At 36.2% G+C, this 21030-nt stretch overlaps 4 protein-coding genes across 5 annotated transcripts; 1 reads left to right on the forward strand and 3 right to left on the reverse strand.

Moving 5' to 3' along the window:
- Nucleotides 1–243: 243 nt before the first annotated feature.
- On the reverse strand, nucleotides 244–5495 carry LOC141600456 (U4/U6 small nuclear ribonucleoprotein PRP4-like protein). The gene is made up of 6 exons (XM_074420690.1): nucleotides 5284–5495; nucleotides 3583–4594; nucleotides 1949–2402; nucleotides 1661–1858; nucleotides 1479–1560; nucleotides 244–695 (listed from the first exon to the last, which is right to left on the reverse strand). The coding sequence occupies exons 2-6, from the start codon at nucleotides 4587–4589 to the stop codon at nucleotides 601–603; spliced, it is 1836 nt and encodes a 611-aa protein (XP_074276791.1). The 5' UTR covers nucleotides 4590–4594; nucleotides 5284–5495; the 3' UTR covers nucleotides 244–600.
- Nucleotides 5496–7957: 2462 nt separating this feature from the next.
- Nucleotides 7958–9324, reverse strand: LOC141600460 (lichenase-like). Its single transcript, XM_074420693.1, has 2 exons — nucleotides 9130–9324; nucleotides 7958–9039 (listed from the first exon to the last, which is right to left on the reverse strand). The coding sequence occupies exons 1-2, from the start codon at nucleotides 9197–9199 to the stop codon at nucleotides 8081–8083; spliced, it is 1029 nt and encodes a 342-aa protein (XP_074276794.1). The 5' UTR covers nucleotides 9200–9324; the 3' UTR covers nucleotides 7958–8080.
- A 355-nt stretch (nucleotides 9325–9679) lies between these two features.
- LOC141600457 (DNA repair protein recA homolog 2, mitochondrial) lies at nucleotides 9680–17598 on the reverse strand. Of its 2 annotated transcripts, XM_074420691.1 has the most exons (9): nucleotides 17414–17598; nucleotides 16499–16562; nucleotides 16014–16046; nucleotides 14030–14247; nucleotides 13679–13766; nucleotides 11529–11701; nucleotides 11246–11392; nucleotides 10996–11130; nucleotides 9680–10307 (listed from the first exon to the last, which is right to left on the reverse strand). In XM_074420691.1, the coding sequence occupies exons 1-9, from the start codon at nucleotides 17510–17512 to the stop codon at nucleotides 10020–10022; spliced, it is 1245 nt and encodes a 414-aa protein (XP_074276792.1). In that variant the 5' UTR covers nucleotides 17513–17598; the 3' UTR covers nucleotides 9680–10019. The 2 variants fall into 2 exon arrangements, with proteins under 2 accessions (XP_074276792.1, XP_074276793.1); XM_074420692.1 differs by lacking the exon at nucleotides 16014–16046.
- A 2061-nt stretch (nucleotides 17599–19659) lies between these two features.
- Nucleotides 19660–21030, forward strand: LOC141602288 (uncharacterized). The gene has a single exon (XM_074422592.1). The coding sequence runs from the start codon at nucleotides 19660–19662 to the stop codon at nucleotides 21028–21030; it is 1371 nt and encodes a 456-aa protein (XP_074278693.1).

Raw genomic sequence — 21030 nt, forward strand, 5'->3', positions numbered from 1 at the left:
GTGAAGATATGGGTAATGTTCTGAGTACCAATGAACAATAGGCCAGATGATAACCCGTTTTCTCATGTCTCATTCCACAATGAACATGGTCGGCCGGAGCATGTTAGATCGGAGTAAAGTCGGATGGAGTAGGTTGCCGAGGGAGGTGAAGAGAAGGGAGAGTGAGAAAATCAATTGAGTGTGGGAGAAAAAAAAATGACAAGGGTAAAACTGTAAAAAAAACGTATGTGAAATAGCAAAATCCGTATGTGAAAAAGCACATCCCAATCATAAATGATAAAACATGGTGCTTTGTTTTGTGGTGGAAATACAACGGCAAGTGCAAATAATATTTAGTGCCGCACGACCTCACACCATTTATGTGAATTACTCGGTTACTTCTCAAACACAAAGTACACAATATGATTGCCAACTTCTTGTTGCTCTAATAATCTATAAACCCAACCTTTCTTATACAACCTTTGTCATACACACAGGTAATGTCGAACCTAAGCTTGGTCAGGCAACTAACACGTCAAACAGAGGTAGAATTAATTCAAGATATTGCTTTTGCTCAACGATATTCAATCAACAGCACCACAATCGTCAAAACTGTAGGTCTTAGTCCATGTCCATCGACTTCTCTTCAGACGAGACTTTACTTGACCATAGCTTGATTGTCCTATCATGAGACACGGTAGATATATGCTGTCCATCTGCATCGCCGCAAAGAAAAATGACATGTGTAAGGGGTTTCTAATCTTATCACTGTTGGAAATTTCAAACAATATTTTCACAAGTTTATCCCATCATGCCTTCCAAAATAAGGCAAGATATAGGATTTACAGATTCATAAGGGCTGGCCAGAAAACTGAGTACAGACGGACATCAAGGTAACAAAATATCCTTGAAACCGAGCACAAAGCAATCATAACATATCAGAGAGTCCAAACTATAAATTTCAAAAAATCAGATAAGCTAGACCGTCCCTTACGAACGCAAACATATCTCTTTGAGCATTCAGCTTTCGTCTTAAGCTCAAAGCGTATAACGTATTGGGTTACATTCGTTTTAAATCATCTTTCCATCCATTAGAACTGCAATTCACTGGACCAAAGTTGATTTAAATAGCTGATTCGACACTAATTGGACACGCAGGCATTTCTAGACTTGTCCGAATATTATAGTAAATAAGAACCGGCTAAAATTTTCCCATTCAACAACTTCCTAAGGAAATTGTCAAAAGGAAGATAGTTTAAATGTAACTTTCCAGGAAAGACGTTCAAGGTTTGGTCAAGTTTATAGCAAACATTAGCTACTAATCTAGTAAACATTACTAAAAGCCTACACGAAAATTAATAAGTGTGTGGACTTTGAAGTGCCTAAATTTCATTACTTTCTCATGGCTACATACTGCTGATCATGAGATCTATCTAGCTATCAATACCAAAATGCAGTTTTTTTTTTATACATTCAATGGATAAGGAGAAATCTCATACCTCCTGATATGTCTAAGGATGTAACTTTGGCTTCATGCCCCGAGAGTGTTCTGACAAGTTTGAAATCCCGAGACGACCATATCTGAAAATTTAGGATCAAATAAGGCAGAGTATTCAGACCCTGGAGATAACACAAAGGTTTATCATTCTCAAAAAAATAATGCGGTAAAAAAGACTTGTACCTTAGCTGTCATATCATATGAACCAGTCACCAAATAATATCCTTCTTGGGGTTCAAACTTGACCTTTGAAATAAGATTTGAATGCGCCGGAATAATATAAACAGATTTCTTCTTTCTTAAATCCCAAATCCTGCAAGCATTATCCTCTGCGCCAGTAGCCAGATGATAGCCGTTTGGGGAAAAGTCAATACTAAGAACCTGAGAAAAGAGACAGAACAAATCAACAACCCCCACTTTCTGTTCAAGTATTTTAAAAATACATACTGTAGCGCCAAAAAATAAACTCACAGGCTTGACGTGCCCTTCAAGAGTAAGGACACTTCTTCCAGTTCGAAGATCCCACACACGAGCAAGAGAGTCCAAGCCACACGATGCCGCAAGTGAACCATCTGGATGGAAGCATATTCCATACACACTTCTGCTATGCCCTTCTTGAAGAAGTAATTCAGAACCGCTTTCGATATCCCACATGCGCCAAGTCTTGTCAAAGCTGGCAGTGCCTAAGTACTTCCCCGATGGATGGAAGGCAATACGAGCCAGCCGGTCTACATGACCTCTAAATGTACTCGTAAGAGTACCCTCAGCATTCCACAGCCTTGCAGTTTGATCAGCAGATGCAGTTGCAACAATATCACTCACAGGAGAAAATGCAATGTCAGTGGCACGCTCAGTGTGCCCCTTTAAAGCACAAGCCTTCGTCAATTGAGGCATATTCCATATCCTGCCAACTCCATTTAAAGAGCTAAAGAAGCAAAACAAGAAAAGAAAGTCACGATTAGAAATGAAGTCATTGGCAATATAATCAATCTCATAAACCATAACTTAGAAAAGTGTTCAATGCTCTTTGATATAAAAGCATGCAGCATATGCCTATTCTATACAAAATTAGCAAATAGGTATGCCGATATCTGTGTTGCTCCATACAGTCAATTTCTTTTATGGATGATAGTAATGAGAAATCAGATATGTTATTTACGATGATTCAACAAGATAACAATGAGCTCCTAACTTAGGCAATGCCGTACTAAGATGATTGTAAAACACATTTTGCTTCCACAAATCATTATTTTTTTCTTTTATTTGGCAATTCAGTTTTCACTGTGACTGTGGCATTAATTCATCAAGGTCTGTTGCATTTAATATTCGGCAGTTACATGGCCACATTGGCAACACTCCTATCACCTTCTTCAGGGTTCAACATATTAATTAGGTTCACTTGAACTTTCAAGTAGACACGATAATATTGAGACCTTAAAGAATGCTAATGACTATCAAGACTCTGATTGCGTTTATTTGAAGTATATGAACAGTTCAAACTCTTTATTTCGGGTCTTCCTAAGTACTACTCCGTCAATCCACTTTTAAACTTCCTAATTCTCTTTTTAGGTTGCCCATCTTCAAACTTCTTATTTTGGAAACTTTCCTCTTCAATTTTTTTGGTGGCCAATATGATTCTGAGCCCACATTTTCTCATTTCCACCACAAATTGTTAAACCTCTTGTGCCGATGAAGCATAAAGATTACGTATGGATGGACAGAATCACTATTTTACCATTCAACCGTCATACTCTATGGCTATATTTATCTCACAATCCTAACTGATATAGTTTTCTCTCAACATATCAAACATATTAACATAGTAGTGACGAATTGGGAGCATTTACAAGACTAGACACTTGAACTCGTAGCCTCATGATACAACACTCAGCCTACTAGACCCATGCCTTGCCTGTACTGGATTTTTTTACTTCTTGACAATATTCATTTCTTTACATGCTAATCGAACTTTTACTCCATCTTTTATTTTATAGTAGTACGCGTTTAGACTTGAAGCTTAACTTATTCAACTGAAGCAATATACTTTATGTCCACTATATTTCAACCAATTAAAAGAAAAAAGAGAGTAAAGTAAACAAACATACCAGGTTGCAAGCAAACTTCCATCTTTTGAGAATGAGCACCCAGAGAGAGGACGGTCATCACCAATCTCACTGGCATCAAGAGCAAAACTTCCAGCTTGATTCAGAGCCCAATCCATCTCTGCTTCTTCATCTTCATCAGGATCATCCCTTTTCCTCTTAGCACGCTGCAGACGCCGAGAGGCTCTACAAACAGAGAACTTAGCAATAAACGTCCGAGCCCCCAACAATTCATTTGACCCTTCCGTATAAAATGGATATTGGAGAGTTTCCTCTTCATCAGCCTCCTTAGCCATAGTTGTTTCCTCTTCTTCTTCATGGGCTTTCATTAGCTTTTCCAATTGCCCCTCCGCGTCAAGCTTTGCCATAAGCGTCCGAAGACGGTCTCGTCTTTCCATTTCTCTCTCGCCAAAAAGAGTTATTGGCTCACCAAGGCGACGAAGCCGAGTTCTAACAGCCATGTCATTGGTGGGTACAGCTAGGGCAGCAGCACGTCGCTTCATCATGAAATCTCGCATTGCTTTCTCCTGTCTTTCCCTGACTTGTCTACTCTCCTCTGTTATTTCATACTCAGCATCACTTCCAGAACCCTGATCATCCTTATCCAACTCAGTATCATTATCTTTCACTTCGCCATTTTGGGCAACAGGTGGCTTGAGCACAGGGGGGCGAACAGGTAGTGGTGCTAACGGTCGAGGAATAGAGGAAGGAAGTACAGGCAAAGGAGCCATTGGAGGCGTGACTACTAATGGGGCAATTGTGGGTAGGGCTGGAAGAGGAGCAACTGTTGGGGGGACTACAGGAAGAACACCAGGGGGCATCACTAATGAAGAAGGCGCAGGGGAAATTACAGGCGGGGCCAATGGAATAGTAGCCATCCCTGAATCAGTGGTTGTAGCAACTGAATTAGAAGAAGCATCTAATGTAGCCAGCATCTCAACATCAGCCACCACGTTAGTGGTTGGATTTACATTTGAAGCAGGAGATGGTTTTTCTTCATCTATGTCCATGGTAACTAGTCAAACAACAAATGTCAAAAGTCAGTATCACAGTTACTCAATTTTTTCTAGTATCTGTTGACATTCATCAGTGTTGTTCCTCTTAAAAAAAAAATTGCAGCTAAACATGGACCAAGAAATCTATATAAGACACTTTTCGGCAGCATTAAGTTGGTAAATCGACATATTAGCAGATGATTAACCAAAAGGCATGAATGCATGATTGAAAAGCAGCTTTAAAGAGCAATCAATAGCATAGGTAGCACCATGTTAACATGGGTTACAAACCCGACGCATCAATCATAATAATCAAAAGCATGAATGAACCGTGAAGTGAGTATCAAGCATTACCCGGCGCATCAATCATAATAATCAACCGAGTCTAATAAACAAGGCAGAAACTCATTGTACTGAACAAAGTTATTTTAAACAAGGCAGTGATTAATTTGAATGAGCAAGTAAGACATATTAGTTAACCTAACAAGTGACAGGAATCTTGCTCAAAATCGTAGTACATAACCAATTACTGTATAACACTGTCATCAACAATATCTTCCATAGAATAAGAATAAAATCATGTAATCCAATCATGTTCTAAATTAAGGCAATTAGTAGTTGGAGTGAAGACTGAATAGCAGAAATTGGGATTCAAATTGGCAAGAACACAAAACCCTAGATTCAATTTGGGGAAAAGTTGAAAACAAACCTGGTGATGGCCGAGAGGGAGAGGCCGGTGGCGAGGTCGATGGCGGCGGTTGTCGGCGTGGTCGAGTTGAAACGTGAAAGTGAATGGATTGTCGTCAATATATAAGCCCGCCAAATAACAAGGTATAAAAATCTAGAAAAGGAACACCATAAATACGTACAAATAACTTTTTTTTTTTTCTGGGTACAAAGCAAGATGGATAGAATTGGACTATCAAACCTCCAATTTTATAAGAATAAGCATTGTACAAAGCTCACATTAATTTGGCTCGAAAAATTTAATCCCATTTAATACAAAGCTCACATAGATAGCCCATATTCTTTAAAATAAAACTCGAAATATTTAATACAAAGCTCGGTTTCTAAATCATCAGTTGTAAACTTGTAATACAACTGGTGGTATAGTATATTAATGGGTCCTGCTATACGTCGTCGACAATTTACTAATTATCGTCGACAATTAATGTAAATTTCCAAGTTTGCCCTCCATAACATAACTCCATTTCCGTCTCACTAAAATGCAATTTCCGTCTCACTAAAACACAAGTCAATTTCCGTCTCACTAAATTCTTTCAAACAAAAAAAAATGACGGTTTTTCAAAAAAAAAAAAAAAAGCGGGATTTGTAATTAACAACATGAACGAGAACTTAGCGATTATCGATTACCGCACCAAAAATTAATCTAAGTCAGAAAATGATTTTTTTTTTCAAATTCAAAAAAAAAAATCCGAACGAAAAACATTTTCGTCCAGACCAAGGTCCGGACAAAGAAATTTTTCGTCCAGACCATGGTCCAGACAAAGAAATTTTTCGTCCAGACCCAGGTCCAGACGGAAAATATTTTCGTCGGTAGACCAGTCCGCAACGAAAAAATATTTTCGTCCGGATTTTTTTTTTTTTTTTTTTTAAAAATTCTTTTTTTTTAAAAAAAAAATTTTTTTTTTTTTTTTTCCCGACGAAAATATTTTTCGTCCGGACCTGGGTCTGGACGAAAATATTTTCCGTCTGGACCTGGGTCTGGACGAAAAATATTTTTGTCTGGACGAAAAATTTCTTTGTCCGCACCTTGGTCTGGACGAAAAATTTCTTCATCCAGGCCTTTTTTCAACATTTTTTTTTTAAAAAAATTATTAATTTCCGTCTTAAATTAGTTTTGGGTGCGTGGATCGATAATCGCTAATTAAAATAAGTTTCAATAAATTAAAAAATTAAAATAAAACGAACTATCCCCGAACGGGGTTTATTAGTAATTATTAATTATTTTTTTACGAAAACAATACAAGACGGAAAAAATATAAGGGGGAGTGTGAGGGAGGGGTAGTTTTGGAAGTTCATTAAAATTGTCGACGATAATTAGTAAATTGTCGACGACCTTTAGCAGGCAGGATATTAATTGGGTAAACTCCTATAAATATCCAGTCCAAAACTACTATTTTAGGGGTGAGCCCGGAGAAAAAGGATTGTACATCAGATGTACTACCTCATATTTAATGAGTTTTTGTGTATTTTTTTTTTAAGTTCGATAGAGTTTATAAATTACATTATAGTTTTATGACGTCAAAAATCAAATTTTCTGAGCTTATATGTAATATTTTTGAGTTATAATGTAACATTTTGAGATTAATGTTTAAGTAAATTAACTCAAAAACTTTATAATAAAACTTAAAATTTTTAAATCAAAACTCAAAAACTTTATCTTAATGCTTAAAAACTATACCATCTGATCTTCCATCAGATATATAATCCACTTACTGGTGAGCATGGGTCTAAAATTAACTACATGAATAAATATTTAGTTAAGTTAAGTCAAATAACTTAATTGATTAAAGTATCGTTAAATTTATTCGGAGTAATATTCTTTTGAAGCTAAAATACTTGATTACTTTACAAAGTTCCAAAAATTAGTTACAAAACACATAAATTTCGGTTCATTCGGTCTGGACCGAAACTAACTGGTTTTGGACGTACCCAAAACCGACCTAAGTGAATCTGGTCCGGAATCGCTCCAGATCAAGTGATCTGGTTAGATCCATTTTTCTAGTCTGGACCTAAACATAGTCACTCCTAAACTTATTCAGACCTAAACATTGAAGCAATGACTACGTATGGATATATCCATATTCATATTAATATCCATAGCTATGAGGGCTGACGGGCCACTGCATTGTAAATTGCATGGCTTTATTTTTAGTAATTGTGATTTTACTCAAAATGGAAAAAGATACACCTTTCATATTAAAGTTTTTTTTTTTTTTTCATATTAAAGTTGATATAATTTGATATGCTATTATATGATTAACATGCTACTTGGTTAAAAATTTAAAAGGTACATTCATTACTTGTTAAATCCGTGAAAATTCTGGATTTTACTTTATTTTATAATTAAAGTATGCAATAGTATGGTAAAATGTTAAAATTATATGCCATAGTATGGTAAAATAATATTCTGAATTGAATATTTATTCTTGCTTGTGACGAAAAGTAAGTTGTGAAATCTCACAAACGCTTTTTCTTTTTAACATTATTTTATCCGGTTATGAAACGTCACAAATGAGAATTTGTGTAAGTTAAAAGTGAAAAAACTTGAAAAAGAAATCGCAGTGGGGTGTATAATAAAAAAAAAAAGAAGAAGCTTCTTTCCGGACTACTTTGACATGGAAAATACTAGCCGTGTAATATAAAAGCAACCATCTATAAAAGGGTTGATCATTTATTGGAATCAGGAGACATAATTGAACAGAAAATTTACATTTTCTGGTAAGCAACATATATAAAATAAAAATGGAAGAATCCCTTGTCTAAGCAGAGGAGCTGAATGCCACTGGAAACTTGATCTTTTTATCTGAAGTGAAGAGACCAAAATGCTTCTCAACCTCAGGAGTATCCCTTTGGTTTTCGTCGAACAAGTTTAGGTACACTTGAATTGGCTTGTTAGGCCTCCTTTGGGTACCCTTGTTCACATGTTGAACCAAGTTAGTGACGTAAGTCTTCGCATTCTCGAGACTGGCTTCGACCCCACCAGCTGAAGGCCAACCAGTCTCGGCCACAACAATCTCCATCTTAGGGTAACGCTTCTCTATGACAGTGTAGAAGGCATCCAACATAGCATCAAACTTGTTTTGGTATCCCAACTTACCATCGCTCAAAACATTTCCTTCAGAAGTGAAAAGGGCAAATTCAAGTTTAGTTTCATTCTCGCGCATGATGAATTGATAGTAAGGGTACATATTCACCATCAAAGGAGCATTTTGTTCGGATATAAATTTAAGGACACCGTCTCCTTCTAGGAAGTTCTCTGATTCAGGAAACAATTTAGAGGCTGAGGGTATCGGGTTTGGGATCAAGACTGACGAATCTAAAGAGGTTGTGATTTTGATGTCCTCAATTCCTTGTTTTTTTAGGGCGTCTTGTAGAGCCTTCATATTAACAAAGGCGGTGAAAGTGAAGCTGTTGTGAAAACTATTACGGCTCAACTCGGTTCCATAAACAATGTACTTGATTTTGACATCAGGAACGTATGGCTTCACATTGTCTGCCACCCACTTATCAGCAACTGATGGGTTGAAAGCGGCTATTTCACCGTTGGGGAAACCGAGTAGAACCTCAACATTCTTGCCCTTAAGAGCTGTTAAGATGTCTTTGTTTGGTTCCAAGAGGCGAACTTTGGATATGTTGTTTGCTGCAAAAAGACCTACAACTTCTTGTGGAGTTGGCAAGTTATTTCCCTTTGTGCCATAACAAACTCCAACTTGAGCCTCTGCATTATATTAGTTGAAACCAACCAACAAATTAAATTAAATTAAATTAAATTAAATAAATACATAAAATCTTGGAAAATTGAACTGACCTGATAGGTATAGATTAGCAGCAAAGAGAAGGCCGAGGGCGAGCAAAGAGACCATCTTGTAGCTAGCCATGTTAGATTTGTGTACGCGTTTCCGTAAGGCACCCCTTTGTTTTGACAGGATTCGAGGCGGTAACTCGAATCCTTAAGGAATTTGAGAGAGGTTACTTTATTGTTTTATTTGTCCCCTGATGAATGGAATGGAGATTGAGCTTGGTATAAATAACCCCCATTTTTACTATAATTAGCACATGTGAAATGAGCCCCACACACACACAGAGGTAGAATGTGCCAAAAATAGGTACATATATTGATATATACATGAAAATAGGGTGGTTAATATTAGAATGCACCTATTTGTAAAATAACACAATTTTTCTCTAACAGACTGGTATAACGTTAATAAGAAAATAGAGATAGTTGATCCAAATTACAGAATTCGGCTCGATTCTCTAACGGACTGTTCAATTTTTCACATAAAAGATGAAGGTAGCAGCATGTACACATTTGATAACGTGCTTTAACCACAAAATGGAACGGAAGGAGCACAGAATAACACAGCAAGGAAAGAAACCATTAATTACTATTATGGTCAATTGACCAACAACATCCTGTGTTCCACTTCTAAATATACATGAAAAATGTCACAAAACAGTATCTCATAATGGTATACAAATGCAATGCTCTACCATCGGCATTCCACAGAATCCATCGTCTGGAGTACAAGTGCAACCAAGCTTGACCAGGGGCAGACAGACAGCCACGATATAGTTTTGAAAAGAGCCTTAGGTTCCATGAGCGTTATAGCTTGCCTTCTCGAACCAACCAATAAACCACTTGTTTTGCTGGCCAATAATAATCAATAGAAGTAAGCCACGAGTATACGAGGAAAATCATAATTTTCTGTCAAAAAGCTGGCTTCTCAAGTCCGTGACTAATCTTTCTGAAACTTCTTGATTTTCTGCCAAGTATTTTTCAGCAGCTGACCTACTAGAGAGGACTTCCCCTTCAATGAAGTAACTTGATCCTTCCTTCACAATTAACCCTTGATCAAGAGCCATTTCTAAGACCTCAGGTTCAAAGCGCAACCCTTTCCCAAATTGTATTGCCAACTCAGCGCTCTTCATAGACGGTGCCAACTTATTCTTCACCACTTCAACACATATCTCGATACCAGTTGGCTAATGGACATGCATTAAAAAAAAACATCTTAGGAGACTTAAATGAGCGTGTATGATGCATAGACACAAGGTGCTGAACGATACAGATCAGCAGAGAGAACCTAGACAATGGACAACAAGAATAAAACATGCTCAAATGAGCAAGTTCCTGATAATATCATCATGAAGCTAACTCGTATGAGAATTAATCAGGGTAGTTATTCTTTGAGTTAGTAAATTGATGGCTAAGGTTAATAGCTAAATGAGTTGATCTCACATTATATTAACCTGAGTCTGTCTTTCAAGAGACTAATTCGATTAATAATAAGGGGAGAACAATCAATAGAACAGGAATTGTATTAATCCATCATCTCAAAGGAATAACATTCATCTCAAAAGAACACCACAATCTTCAGGAAATATGAGAAGCACAAGGTCTACCACTCTTACCCTACTTACTACTAATGCAAAGAGCACCAAAATTTTGAAGAAATTCAAGATAATTGATTCAATAGCTTCTTTACCTTAAAAAATATAACCAAGCATCGAAAGTTGCACACACACACAAATGAAAGTAGTTTGTGCAAATAACCTAGATATGACTTGCATCGGAAAAAGGCAAGGAACTCAGTTTACAAAAGGGGGGCAAGTTGGACAGGCAGTAAAAATGGAAGATGTTAAACACACTAATTAATGCTCTGTCTCTTACCATATCATTTGTCTTCAATAACTGAATTCTTGAAGTTCTTAACCTCACAGCTGCATAGAAACCTAAGGCATTCCCACCAGAAGTTACCTCACCCTTTGGACCAAGGCTTCGAGTGGAGTTTGCATAGTATCTAATCTGACTAAATAAAATGTCCAAGTAATTAGGAGGACGTAGATTCGTAGAACATGAAATAAGTAAGGCAACAAACAACGGATCGATAACAATAAGGGTTGAAGTACAAGCAATCCACCTGATTAAGAAATACAATGAGAGTATTTGATCGACATAATGAGTAGTGAATTCTTCTGAGGGCTTTAGTCATAATATTTGAAAGGTCACGTCCGTCACAAGTACCAATATCGCCGTCTATCTCACGTTGAGGAACAAGAGCAGCTACCTGCAACTCATTAGATCAGATAAAGAACACAATATTACAAAAGAACTTCAATTGAGGGGGAAAACAAATACATCCTAAAGAATCTAAACCATGTAAATAAGAAACATCATAATGGAGTTATTGGTTGATCACTTACACTATCAACAACAATGACATCCAACGACCCACTCTGGGTCAATGTATCAACTACATTAAGCATGTTTTCAGCTGAATCTGGACATGATAATAACAGATTTTCTGTATTTACACCCATCGCTTCAGCAAGTATAGGGTCCATAGCATTTTCTGCATCGAGATATGCACAATATCCTGTCCAGAGAAAAACTCTGTGAGAATATTATCTGTGGAACAGCAGCTCAATGAGACACGGGCAACAATAATTAGCAAGTTTAAAAAAAAAAAAAAAAAAAAAAAAAACTTTGAGCGGCCTGTCTTTCTGATTTAATACTTCACACACTAAAAAAAAAGGAAAAAAGAAAAAAAAAAAAAAACATCACCAGTTTACAATAGATGTACCCCCTTCATCAGCTTGAAAAAAGTAATTCATATAAAACACTGGCTTCATAAAGAAGCATAACAAGAGACACAAAAACCGTTCTTTAACACGAGGGTATCTTACAACACTTGGAATTATGAATTAAACGCCAAGATTAATCTTTATCTAAAAGAAGATGCAATATCTTGAGTGCGCCTAGGCGCGCATTGGATTAGGCACTAGCCAAAATGCCTCATTGAAGTTTAGGTGCGCCTTTTAGATGAGGCTCACTTAACAAGACTTGCTAGTACGAACTTTCATCTCTTTTTCATCTAGATTTTTAATTATGCCATCTCTTTTTTTTCCCCATTATTCCTCATTTTTACTTCTTTACATGTTAGTAATCATGATAACTTCCAAAAAGGGTATTGTTGCCCAAAATTTTATCTGGAAAATACAAATTTGTAACTAAAAATACGGCACATTGATTCTGTTCTTGATGATGTTTGGAAAGGATGTTATTGTCTTCAAGGTATCGACAAGGGACAAACTCAGTAACCAAGAAAAGTGAAAAAAACAAAAAATTGAACAAGATTATGATTTTGTGAAGATTCCAATTTGGGTGGTGATGATGATGAAACTTCCTCTGCTTTTGGAGTAGACACGATAATATTGCTCGTCACCAGAGGCAGTTGTTCCGATGACTATGGTAAGCCATTTCCCGAGCTGGGTAATGGAGATTCTACTTTTAGAGGCTGATTCGACTCGGATTTTGAATTGGTTGAATTGAAGGGTTTAATCCAAGGGGCTTCGTTTAGGTGTAGCCGCGATCGCTTTCGCTTTGGATTTGCGCAGTTAGGAGGGTTAGTTTATCTTCATTTGGTGTTTTTCATTAATCATTAGTTGGTATGATAGATTTATGAGGAGGGTGATAGTACATGGATGTGAAGAATGTGAGTTTTAAGTATGGTGAATGATAATTTGGAGAAGAAAATGGACGGTGATGTTTAAAAAAAAAATGCATGACACATCATATTTTACCTGAGATAACAGGTTACAAAACGTTATAATCTAGTACGAGACAATGGGGTCAATAGTATGGCTTACACTGAAAAAAAAAAAAGAAGATTATTTTAAGATCACCCATAGTTGGGATTATTCCTATTAAATAATCCTAAGTTTTATCATAATGAAAATGAAATTTATGAAGCTATTGTTGAGCTAGAAACATGCCTCCAAACAAACAAAAGCAAACAAGTGAACATCATTTCAGCGATCTGGCAGAAAATGTATGAGTATGCTCTTTAAATGAAAATCACATCCACAACATGATATTACAGAGAAGAAAGAATCCAAAGGCAACTGCCTATTTAAAAATTTGTCCCTTTGAAATTTTAATTTGTTCTCAAAAACAATAAAACAGCCTTCTGTTTTGCTAAAACATAGACAATCAAATAACTGCTATACTTGTCTACTTTTTTTTTATAATGACTGTTCACTGATGAAACTGCAGTTATTTGTTTCGTTAACTCTTGCACGTAATGCAGTTCAGAAATCAGAACATAAACGCAGGGTAGAAACCTTATAATGAGTAAAAAGGGCTATTAGAGAGTACAAATGTTCAGAGTCAAGACAAACTGACAAAGACAGAGTAAGACTTCACAAAGATCTCACCACAAGGAACAGGTCAACATAATAGCGGGGTTTTAGTGATTGAAGTCCTCTTAACTGCAACAAAAACATTCATAGCCACCACGGAGAAAGCTGGCTACTGAATTAAAAGGAAAAAGATCTTCAGAAATGATCCTTACCCCCTAGTTTCTGGGCTTCCTTGATTATATGAAGGGCTAGTGTAGTTTTGCCTGACGCTTCCCTACCGTAAATCTCAATCATTCTCCCCTACATAATATAAAAAACTCCTTATGAAATTGCAAATCATTGATTTATGAAGCCTTCAAAAGGAAGGGGGGAAAAAGTACTTCCAAAGGAAATAAAACAGAAGAGCAAGCCAAACAACAAAAAGAAGAGACTTGCATAAACCTCTTTAAGATCAACATAAATGCCTCCAAGAAGTTAAGTTATGAGACTCTTGCATAAGTGAGATGAAAATAAAACAAGTGATCACGTTAACAGGAAAAAAACAAATTTTTGAAGCAATATACCTTTGGCAAACCTCCTACGCCAAGTACAAGGTCAAGCTTTAATGAACCTGTGGAAATTACAGAAGCACAACGGGGAGTAAAGAAATTCGATAAAGACAACCTGCACTCTTTCCCAAATTCACTTGCTAGTTGTGTCAAAGCGACATGCAATTGAGTGTCTTTCTTCTTGATTTTTCCATCATCAACAAGTGTATCACATTCAAAATCTGATGAATCAACTGCGATCAGGAATTAATAAGTTAGTGATAACCAAGAAACAAAATAACAAACATTTTGCCTCCACCATCTTTAAGCGGCATAATAATTTTGTAAGGAGTTTTTGTCAAAAACTACCGAACATTTACCTCATTTTAATAACCACTACCTAACATTTTATTTATTGCATTTTTCTACCTTACTTGTCAAAATTTTGTCACACTACCAAATGCTAATTTTCAGGAAATTTGGTCAGCTTTCCAACGAGTCAATAATAACTTTTAGGCTTAATTATGCTGAAAACTACTAATTGTATTGTTTCAGTCTTTTCTTCTTTTCTTCAATTTTTTGTAGTTTACATCAGTTTCCCTTCATTTAATTTTCTTTATATCAATCTTAGTTTTAATCTCCTATTTCATTTTTGCTTCTGCCCCCTTCTAATATATTTCATTTTTTCCAAATTTTGTTTCTTTTATACGAATTTGCCTCCTCTTCTTCTAAACTATTTTTACTTATTTTGACCCAATTTTCCCAAGTTTATTATCTATTTTTTGTTCCATTAACTTGCTTCTTCTTTCTAAAAAAACCTGTCTTGTCTTTCTGAATTTGTTTTTTTCTGCTTTTACCTTATAATTTGCCTTACATATCATTTCATTTGAAAATCAAGATTTGGGCCAAACATATTATTTGGCAATACAAAGGATTTGGATTTGTATTTTTCCCAAATCCAACGAAATACCAACCTCTCAATAATCTAGGAAAACAAAATACCACCTCAGAACCAGTCATTTGGAAATCCAATTAACCTTGAACCTCTAATAAAATTTAAGCTTGTTCTACGTTCTAATAATTCTTCGTAATCACATTCTCCCCAAATAATTTTGTTCAATCCAAACAAGGGATTTGAGTTTGAATGTCAGATTTCCGTTTTCAGAATTAGATTTCATATTTTGAAATCAAATATAGGTTCCCAAACACATCTCTTAACTTAATATCAAATTTAAACAATTGTCATGCATTTTCTGAATTTTGCGAGTACTATTCTTTTTTCCTCTATTTTATCTCATTTTCCCCCATCATTTTACTCTGATCTGTATTTTCTCATTTCAATCTCTAATTCAGCTGTTTATTACACAGATCACAAATTTTTCTGTTTTTTTTCATTTTTTTTTTGTCTTATTTTTCCTCTAATATGCCTCATTTGCTACTCTACCAAAGTAATTTTGTCTTTCTTGTTACAAAAAGACAAAACAATATGAAAATTTGATTCGGAGTGACGTAAGTGATAAATTGTTAATATATGCTTTTCTTACGAGTTAATAAAGGGAAAAATATACTAATAAGAACTTGGGGGTAAAATAAGGGAAATGGATATATAATTCTTAGGGCTAAAAAATGAGAATAAAATTGAGAGAAAAATAAAATTGGGTAAAGAAAAATTCGCGAAGGAGCGTCTCTGGTAGTGTGCAACAAAATAACATAAATAGTAGGATAGCTCAAATTCAAAGCAAAAACTAAAATGTTAGGTATTATTTGTAGAAAATGGTAAATGTTGGGTAGTATCTGCCAAAAAGGGGAAAAAAAAAAAAAAAAAAAAAAAAGGAAAAAAAAACTTTTATAAACAATATAAGAAGACAATTTTATACCAAAAAAGGATAAACATAAATTAAATATAACCAGGACAACAAAACAAAAAGGTGGAGAATGAAGAGCTCAAAGCAAAGTTATTGATGATAAAGCAGGCTCATAAGTAAGAAAGCAATAAAGTGAAGTAGTGAACAAGACATACCCCAAAGGCCAAAACGATCGGTCGATAGATAACCTATGTAGGTAGTAGGATCTCAGTAAGTTTGCCTGATGAAGCATATACTGAGATTTCTGAGAACAGTATATCTATACCTAATACCTTCCCTATATTTATAAGTTCCCAATATTATACTATGGTTTTCTTATCAAGACCTTAAGGGTATATTTTTTCCAAAAAAAAAAAAAGGAAAATGTAAATGCTTTGAATTGATTGCGAAAGATCATCACTGCAACAAAACATTCGAATTTGTTTCCAGTATAAAAAGTTCAGTGACCCAAGGTCAATGGACAGAAAAGAAAAAGAAACAACTCAACATATAATTTAGGCAGCTGAATTTGGCCATGATGAACATAGCTGGGGAAATTTGCATAAGAAAGGAAGAGGAGTGAAAAGTTTGTAGTCCTATTTATATGGGTCAGAAATTATCTAAATGTTTTTACATGTGAAAAAAATTCAATTAAGTGTACCTATAGTGGATAGCCAAGAGATTTGTTGCCTGCCTAGATTAGTAATGGCATCACTCTTCCTTCTCTGCAAAGTAGAGTCAATTGTATTAATACATCATTATAGGTTGCTTTATATAATAAGACAGCCTCTTGGGTGTGATCAATTTTCATTTAAAAGTAATATTTACAAAATCATGTTGAGTTCCTACTCAAATATGATTTATGGCTCATGGTAGGAAGATGTAAAAAAGCAGCTTAAGCATAATATGATATGTGATTTTTTCAAGAAATAAAACATAAAGCTTCTTCAAAACTCATAAGCAGCCCAACCTACACAGAAACTTCCTGGCCCTCCTACACAAAACAAGACACAAGACAATAACCACACCATATTACTGTGATTAACCTTGACAGCTTATCAAGGTTCCAATAGAAGGAAAAGAATAGGATGTTCTGCACTCTACAAAGAGATTGTAACATGTAGCCAAACGGGGAGACCCGCCATATAAAAGGTTTAACTTCCTAATCACCCCATGCTTAAAATTGAGTTTGATGAATTCACATGATAAGACTAGGATATGAATGAAGATGGTGAATGGGTAGAGGTGGTGGCTGAGGCGAAGGAGCAAATCAATGAATCTAGTAAGTAACCTCGTGTGACGACAATCTATTATCCTTGTTGGGGTTGAGCAGAACTCTTCCATTCTCCTAACAACCACCTCACCATAAATATTTCCCACAACAAAAAGCATAGGCACTTTACGAAAGCAAAGGAATAGGAGGATAACGAGAGTTGAACAGAGACCTTGACAAAGTTGAAGAATGCACAAGTATATATTAATCAATTAAACTATACGAAGCAATTAAAACAAAATTAAAAAGAAGAAGAAGAAGAAGAAGAAGAGTGATGATAAATGGATAAAAAAGATGGAGAACCAGGATTGAGAGGGAGGATCGTATTGAGCAGCCATGGATTGAATGCTTGGATCGACAAGAGTTTTGGTACAGCAATTGAAGGTTCTTCAAATTGTTCATTCTTCAATTGAAGTTTTTCTTAATTTAGGGTTTTAGTTTGGGGATTTTACAAACACCTTCTTAAAACCGCGCCTTTTCCTTTCCAATTTCACATTTGCAATTCTACCTTTACAAACACTCTTTGTATAATACAAACCCGAACTTGCGTTTGTCTAAAAAAAAAACCCGAACTTGTATCGCATAGCTATAAAGGACCCCAATTAGATGTCTGTAAAATAAGTTTTAGAGTAAAATTACTCTTAGGGGGCGTTTGGTTAGGGGCTTTAGAAACGGGAAATGAAATTAAAATGGGTGATTTCTTTTGTTGATGTTTGTTTAACACAAACAAAGGGTAATCCATACTCTCCCTTAGCCCCAAAGCCATCCACATTCATACCCCTACCCCAATAGGGTAAGCCCATACTATTGTCACCAACACCCTCCACACCCTCCCACACCGACACAACCACCACCATCGACGCCGGCGGTCTCTCATTCCGACCACTCACCGGCGTACTCATTCGGACCCTACATCCCCAACCACTAAACACCACGCCAACACCTTCAATAACTCTCCCACCCCACCGAAACTCCCTCCCTCGCCGGTAACCTCTCTTCCCGACAGCCCCGCCACTGTCGAAGCATCCCTCAACCACAATAAAACATAAGATCTGGTGTTTACTATGGTGAGTGAGGTAGTTTCGTGGATGGTGGAGGTTGTTTTTAGGCTGGTTTCGGGTTTGGGTTAAGGGGTGTATGGCGATGTGGGAGGCTGGGGTCGGCAATACGAGGTGAGGCAGCTACTAGGCGGCGACGGCGAATTGCCTGGTGGTGGTGGTGGTGGTGGAGGTGGTGGTGGAGGTGGTGGTGGTGGATACGGTGGAAGTTAATTTCCCTTTCTTGCTTCCAAACAACTAATATAATATACGGGTAACGCATACCTTTCCCCTCATTTCTCTTTCTTGTTTCCATTCTCTTTCCCTTTCCCGTACCAAACGCCCTCTTAGTCTTTTTTTTTTTTCCCGAACACCTTGCAAACCCGGGGACCTATTAAGTCATTAAGGTTGCCCTTGATGGCAACTACCGCAGTACTCCCGTGTAGGGAGTCGAACTCAGGACCTCTCAATTCGTTGTCATTTTGCAACGCTTTGAGACACTCCCGCACTCCACTACACTCAAGCTACTTTAGATCTTACTGATAATCATACCCTTAGTCCACTCGACAACCTCTCAACATTGGAACTCTGACAATATATTTCAGCCTCGGTTCATTTTGGGCTCAATTTATTTTACTTATTTAATTGTATTTGTAAGTATTTTTTTTAGTTTATAATGTACCCCTGACCTCCTGTGTCTCTCAAACTCCATAACTCTCAGCGAATAATTTACATTTGCTTAATTTTTATGAGGTGAAAATAAAGAAAATCTAAACTCTTCACTTGGCAGAAGGAGTAATATGGAGATTGTATGAAATATTTTTAAATTTCAGTACAACGTAGTTTGGTCTAAATAATTTATTCAAATGTTAAAATTAAATTTATACAATCAGAATTTACAAAAACATTATAAATGTGTATTGTTCTTACTTTTGTATTGGCTAATGTGTAGTTTGGTCTAAATAATTTATTCAAATGGTCTATCGTAATTTGTAATCGAATAACAATCATTTTTTTTTTTTTTGGTGAATAATCGAATAACAATCATTAATACAATTACTTTTATGCATTATGCCCACTCAAATATTTAACATGCTCTATAACATAACAACTTCAGATAGTTACTCCATATGATCAACTCGGTGTTTAGTAAAGGCGAACGATAAATTTCCGTATATAGGAATAAGAAATTCCTTAACTAGAAAACAGTACGATTTTGGAAACTCGTATATCTTACTTGTAGTATAAATCTTTTTCTTCTTTATCCTTGTCTCTATCTATATATTAAATAAGGAAAAAAACTAATGTTTCCGAAATTCCTAGTTCTTTCCATACTACCGTCATTGTATATTTGTATTTAGTTTAGGACACTTTCCTTAAGTCTAGTTAGGATTGTAGCTTTACTATAATTTGCACGCAAAATCATGTAACTACTAACTATAAATAATAATACTTCCATTGAGATTAATCAAGTATTATTTACAACTTTCAATTACAATTTCTTGGATGACCATGGTTAATGATGCACTAGTTGAATCGAAACAAAAAAGGCCGAAGAATAACATAAATGGTTTAGTAGATGAGTTGCTGGTGGAAATTTTATGTCGACTCCCCTGTCACAAGATTGTTGTTACCTGCAAGTCTGTTTGCAAGCATTGGGCTGCGTTGCTCTCCAACTCATTCTTTATTAGGCGATTCATTGCTTATTATATATCCAGTAAAACCCGCCCACAACTCCATTATTATGATTCTTCTATAATAAACGGTTGCTTTGATCGAACATTTGGTGTTGTTGTACGTAAGATGGACAGCACTCTTACCGGAGGAGGATATAGTAACGAAAATACTCACAAAGGATTGATGATTCGTTTCAACGATCCTATATACAATGCGAAAAATGTGGGTGTGTCTTCACTCCCATGGTTGTCAACTCTTACTGTTGTTGGCGCATCTAATGACTTGTTGCTCTACAGCAAATATGAGCTTTGTCTCATGTATTTTGTTATCGACCTCTACATTATCAATGCTCAAACTATGCAATGTATTGAACTCCCTTCCCTACACATTCAGACTCCGGCTAGACATATTGGATTTATTTGTGATCCATACTACTACTACTCTACGACTAGTCGTCACACAACCAATTTGACCTTAAACGATGCATATTGTGCTTGTATTGTCGTTATTCTTGCCCCGGGAAAGGCTATAAGTCAGGCTTCTTTTATGCCAACGGATGCCAATGAGTTCCCCGCATGTCTTTTCTCAACTAATACAGGAGGAGGAATGTGGCGCAATGTAATCCTGTCATTGCCTTTGAGCTGCAGACCTACACACTTTTGCTCTTACTTTAGTATTGGTAGAAAGTACTACTTCCGCTGCGACAAGGGCATTATTGGCTTTGATCCATTTGTTGTTGACGACAATCATGTTATTAAGTGTGATTTCCTCCCTTTACCTCTTCCTCATATGAATTTTCTTTCAACCTTTGGGGTGTTCCACGAACGTCTATATATGTGTGATACTGATGCACCCTACAAGAGTGACACTAATGGAACATATAGAGTTTGGGCCCTTGAGGACTATGAAACAGGTTCTTGGTCCTTGCGACACACTATCACGATGCAAAATTGGATCTCTCTTAATAGACGCCTTGATAAGCTTATTGATCGGGAGAAACATATAGGAAAACCAATTAGTTTTCATCCCACTAATCCGGATGTTATTTATACGATATCTCAACGTTGGATTATTATGTGCAATCTTAGGACAAAAGAGATAGAGATAGTTGCTAAATTACCGCAAGACTTGCAGGACTTGTACCCCGATGCTTGTCCATTCCAGATTACACTTCCAGTTTGGCCATCTCCACTTCCCACTCTTTGA

This window comes from Silene latifolia, chromosome 9 (genome assembly GCF_048544455.1).
Source record: "Silene latifolia isolate original U9 population chromosome 9, ASM4854445v1, whole genome shotgun sequence".
In the NCBI taxonomy this organism is placed as follows: domain Eukaryota; kingdom Viridiplantae; phylum Streptophyta; class Magnoliopsida; order Caryophyllales; family Caryophyllaceae; genus Silene; species Silene latifolia.

Bases quoted from the DNA above. Each gene is read 5' to 3' on its own strand.
- LOC141600460 (XM_074420693.1), bottom strand. From the start codon at position 9,199: ATGGCTAGCTACAAGATGGTCTCTTTGCTCGCCCTCGGCCTTCTCTTT. The intron at 9,040-9,129 runs GTCAGTTCAATT...AATATAATGCAG, and splicing joins TGCTAATCTATACCTATCAG to AGGCTCAAGTTGGAGTTTGT.
- LOC141602288 (XM_074422592.1), top strand. From the start codon at position 19,660: ATGGTTAATGATGCACTAGTTGAATCGAAACAAAAAAGGCCGAAGAAT.
- LOC141600456 (XM_074420690.1), bottom strand. From the start codon at position 4,589: ATGGACATAGATGAAGAAAAACCATCTCCTGCTTCAAATGTAAATCCA. The intron at 1,859-1,948 runs GTGAGTTTATTT...CTCTTTTCTCAG, and splicing joins TTGAAGGGCACGTCAAGCCT to GTTCTTAGTATTGACTTTTC. The intron at 696-1,478 runs GTATGAGATTTC...GCGGCGATGCAG, and splicing joins ATCCTTAGACATATCAGGAG to ATGGACAGCATATATCTACC.
- LOC141600457 (XM_074420691.1), bottom strand. From the start codon at position 17,512: ATGAACAATTTGAAGAACCTTCAATTGCTGTACCAAAACTCTTGTCGA. The intron at 13,767-14,029 runs GTATATTGCTTC...TATATTATGTAG, and splicing joins GCGTAGGAGGTTTGCCAAAG to GGGAGAATGATTGAGATTTA. The intron at 11,393-11,528 runs GTAAGTGATCAA...AATGAGTTGCAG, and splicing joins ATGTCATTGTTGTTGATAGT to GTAGCTGCTCTTGTTCCTCA.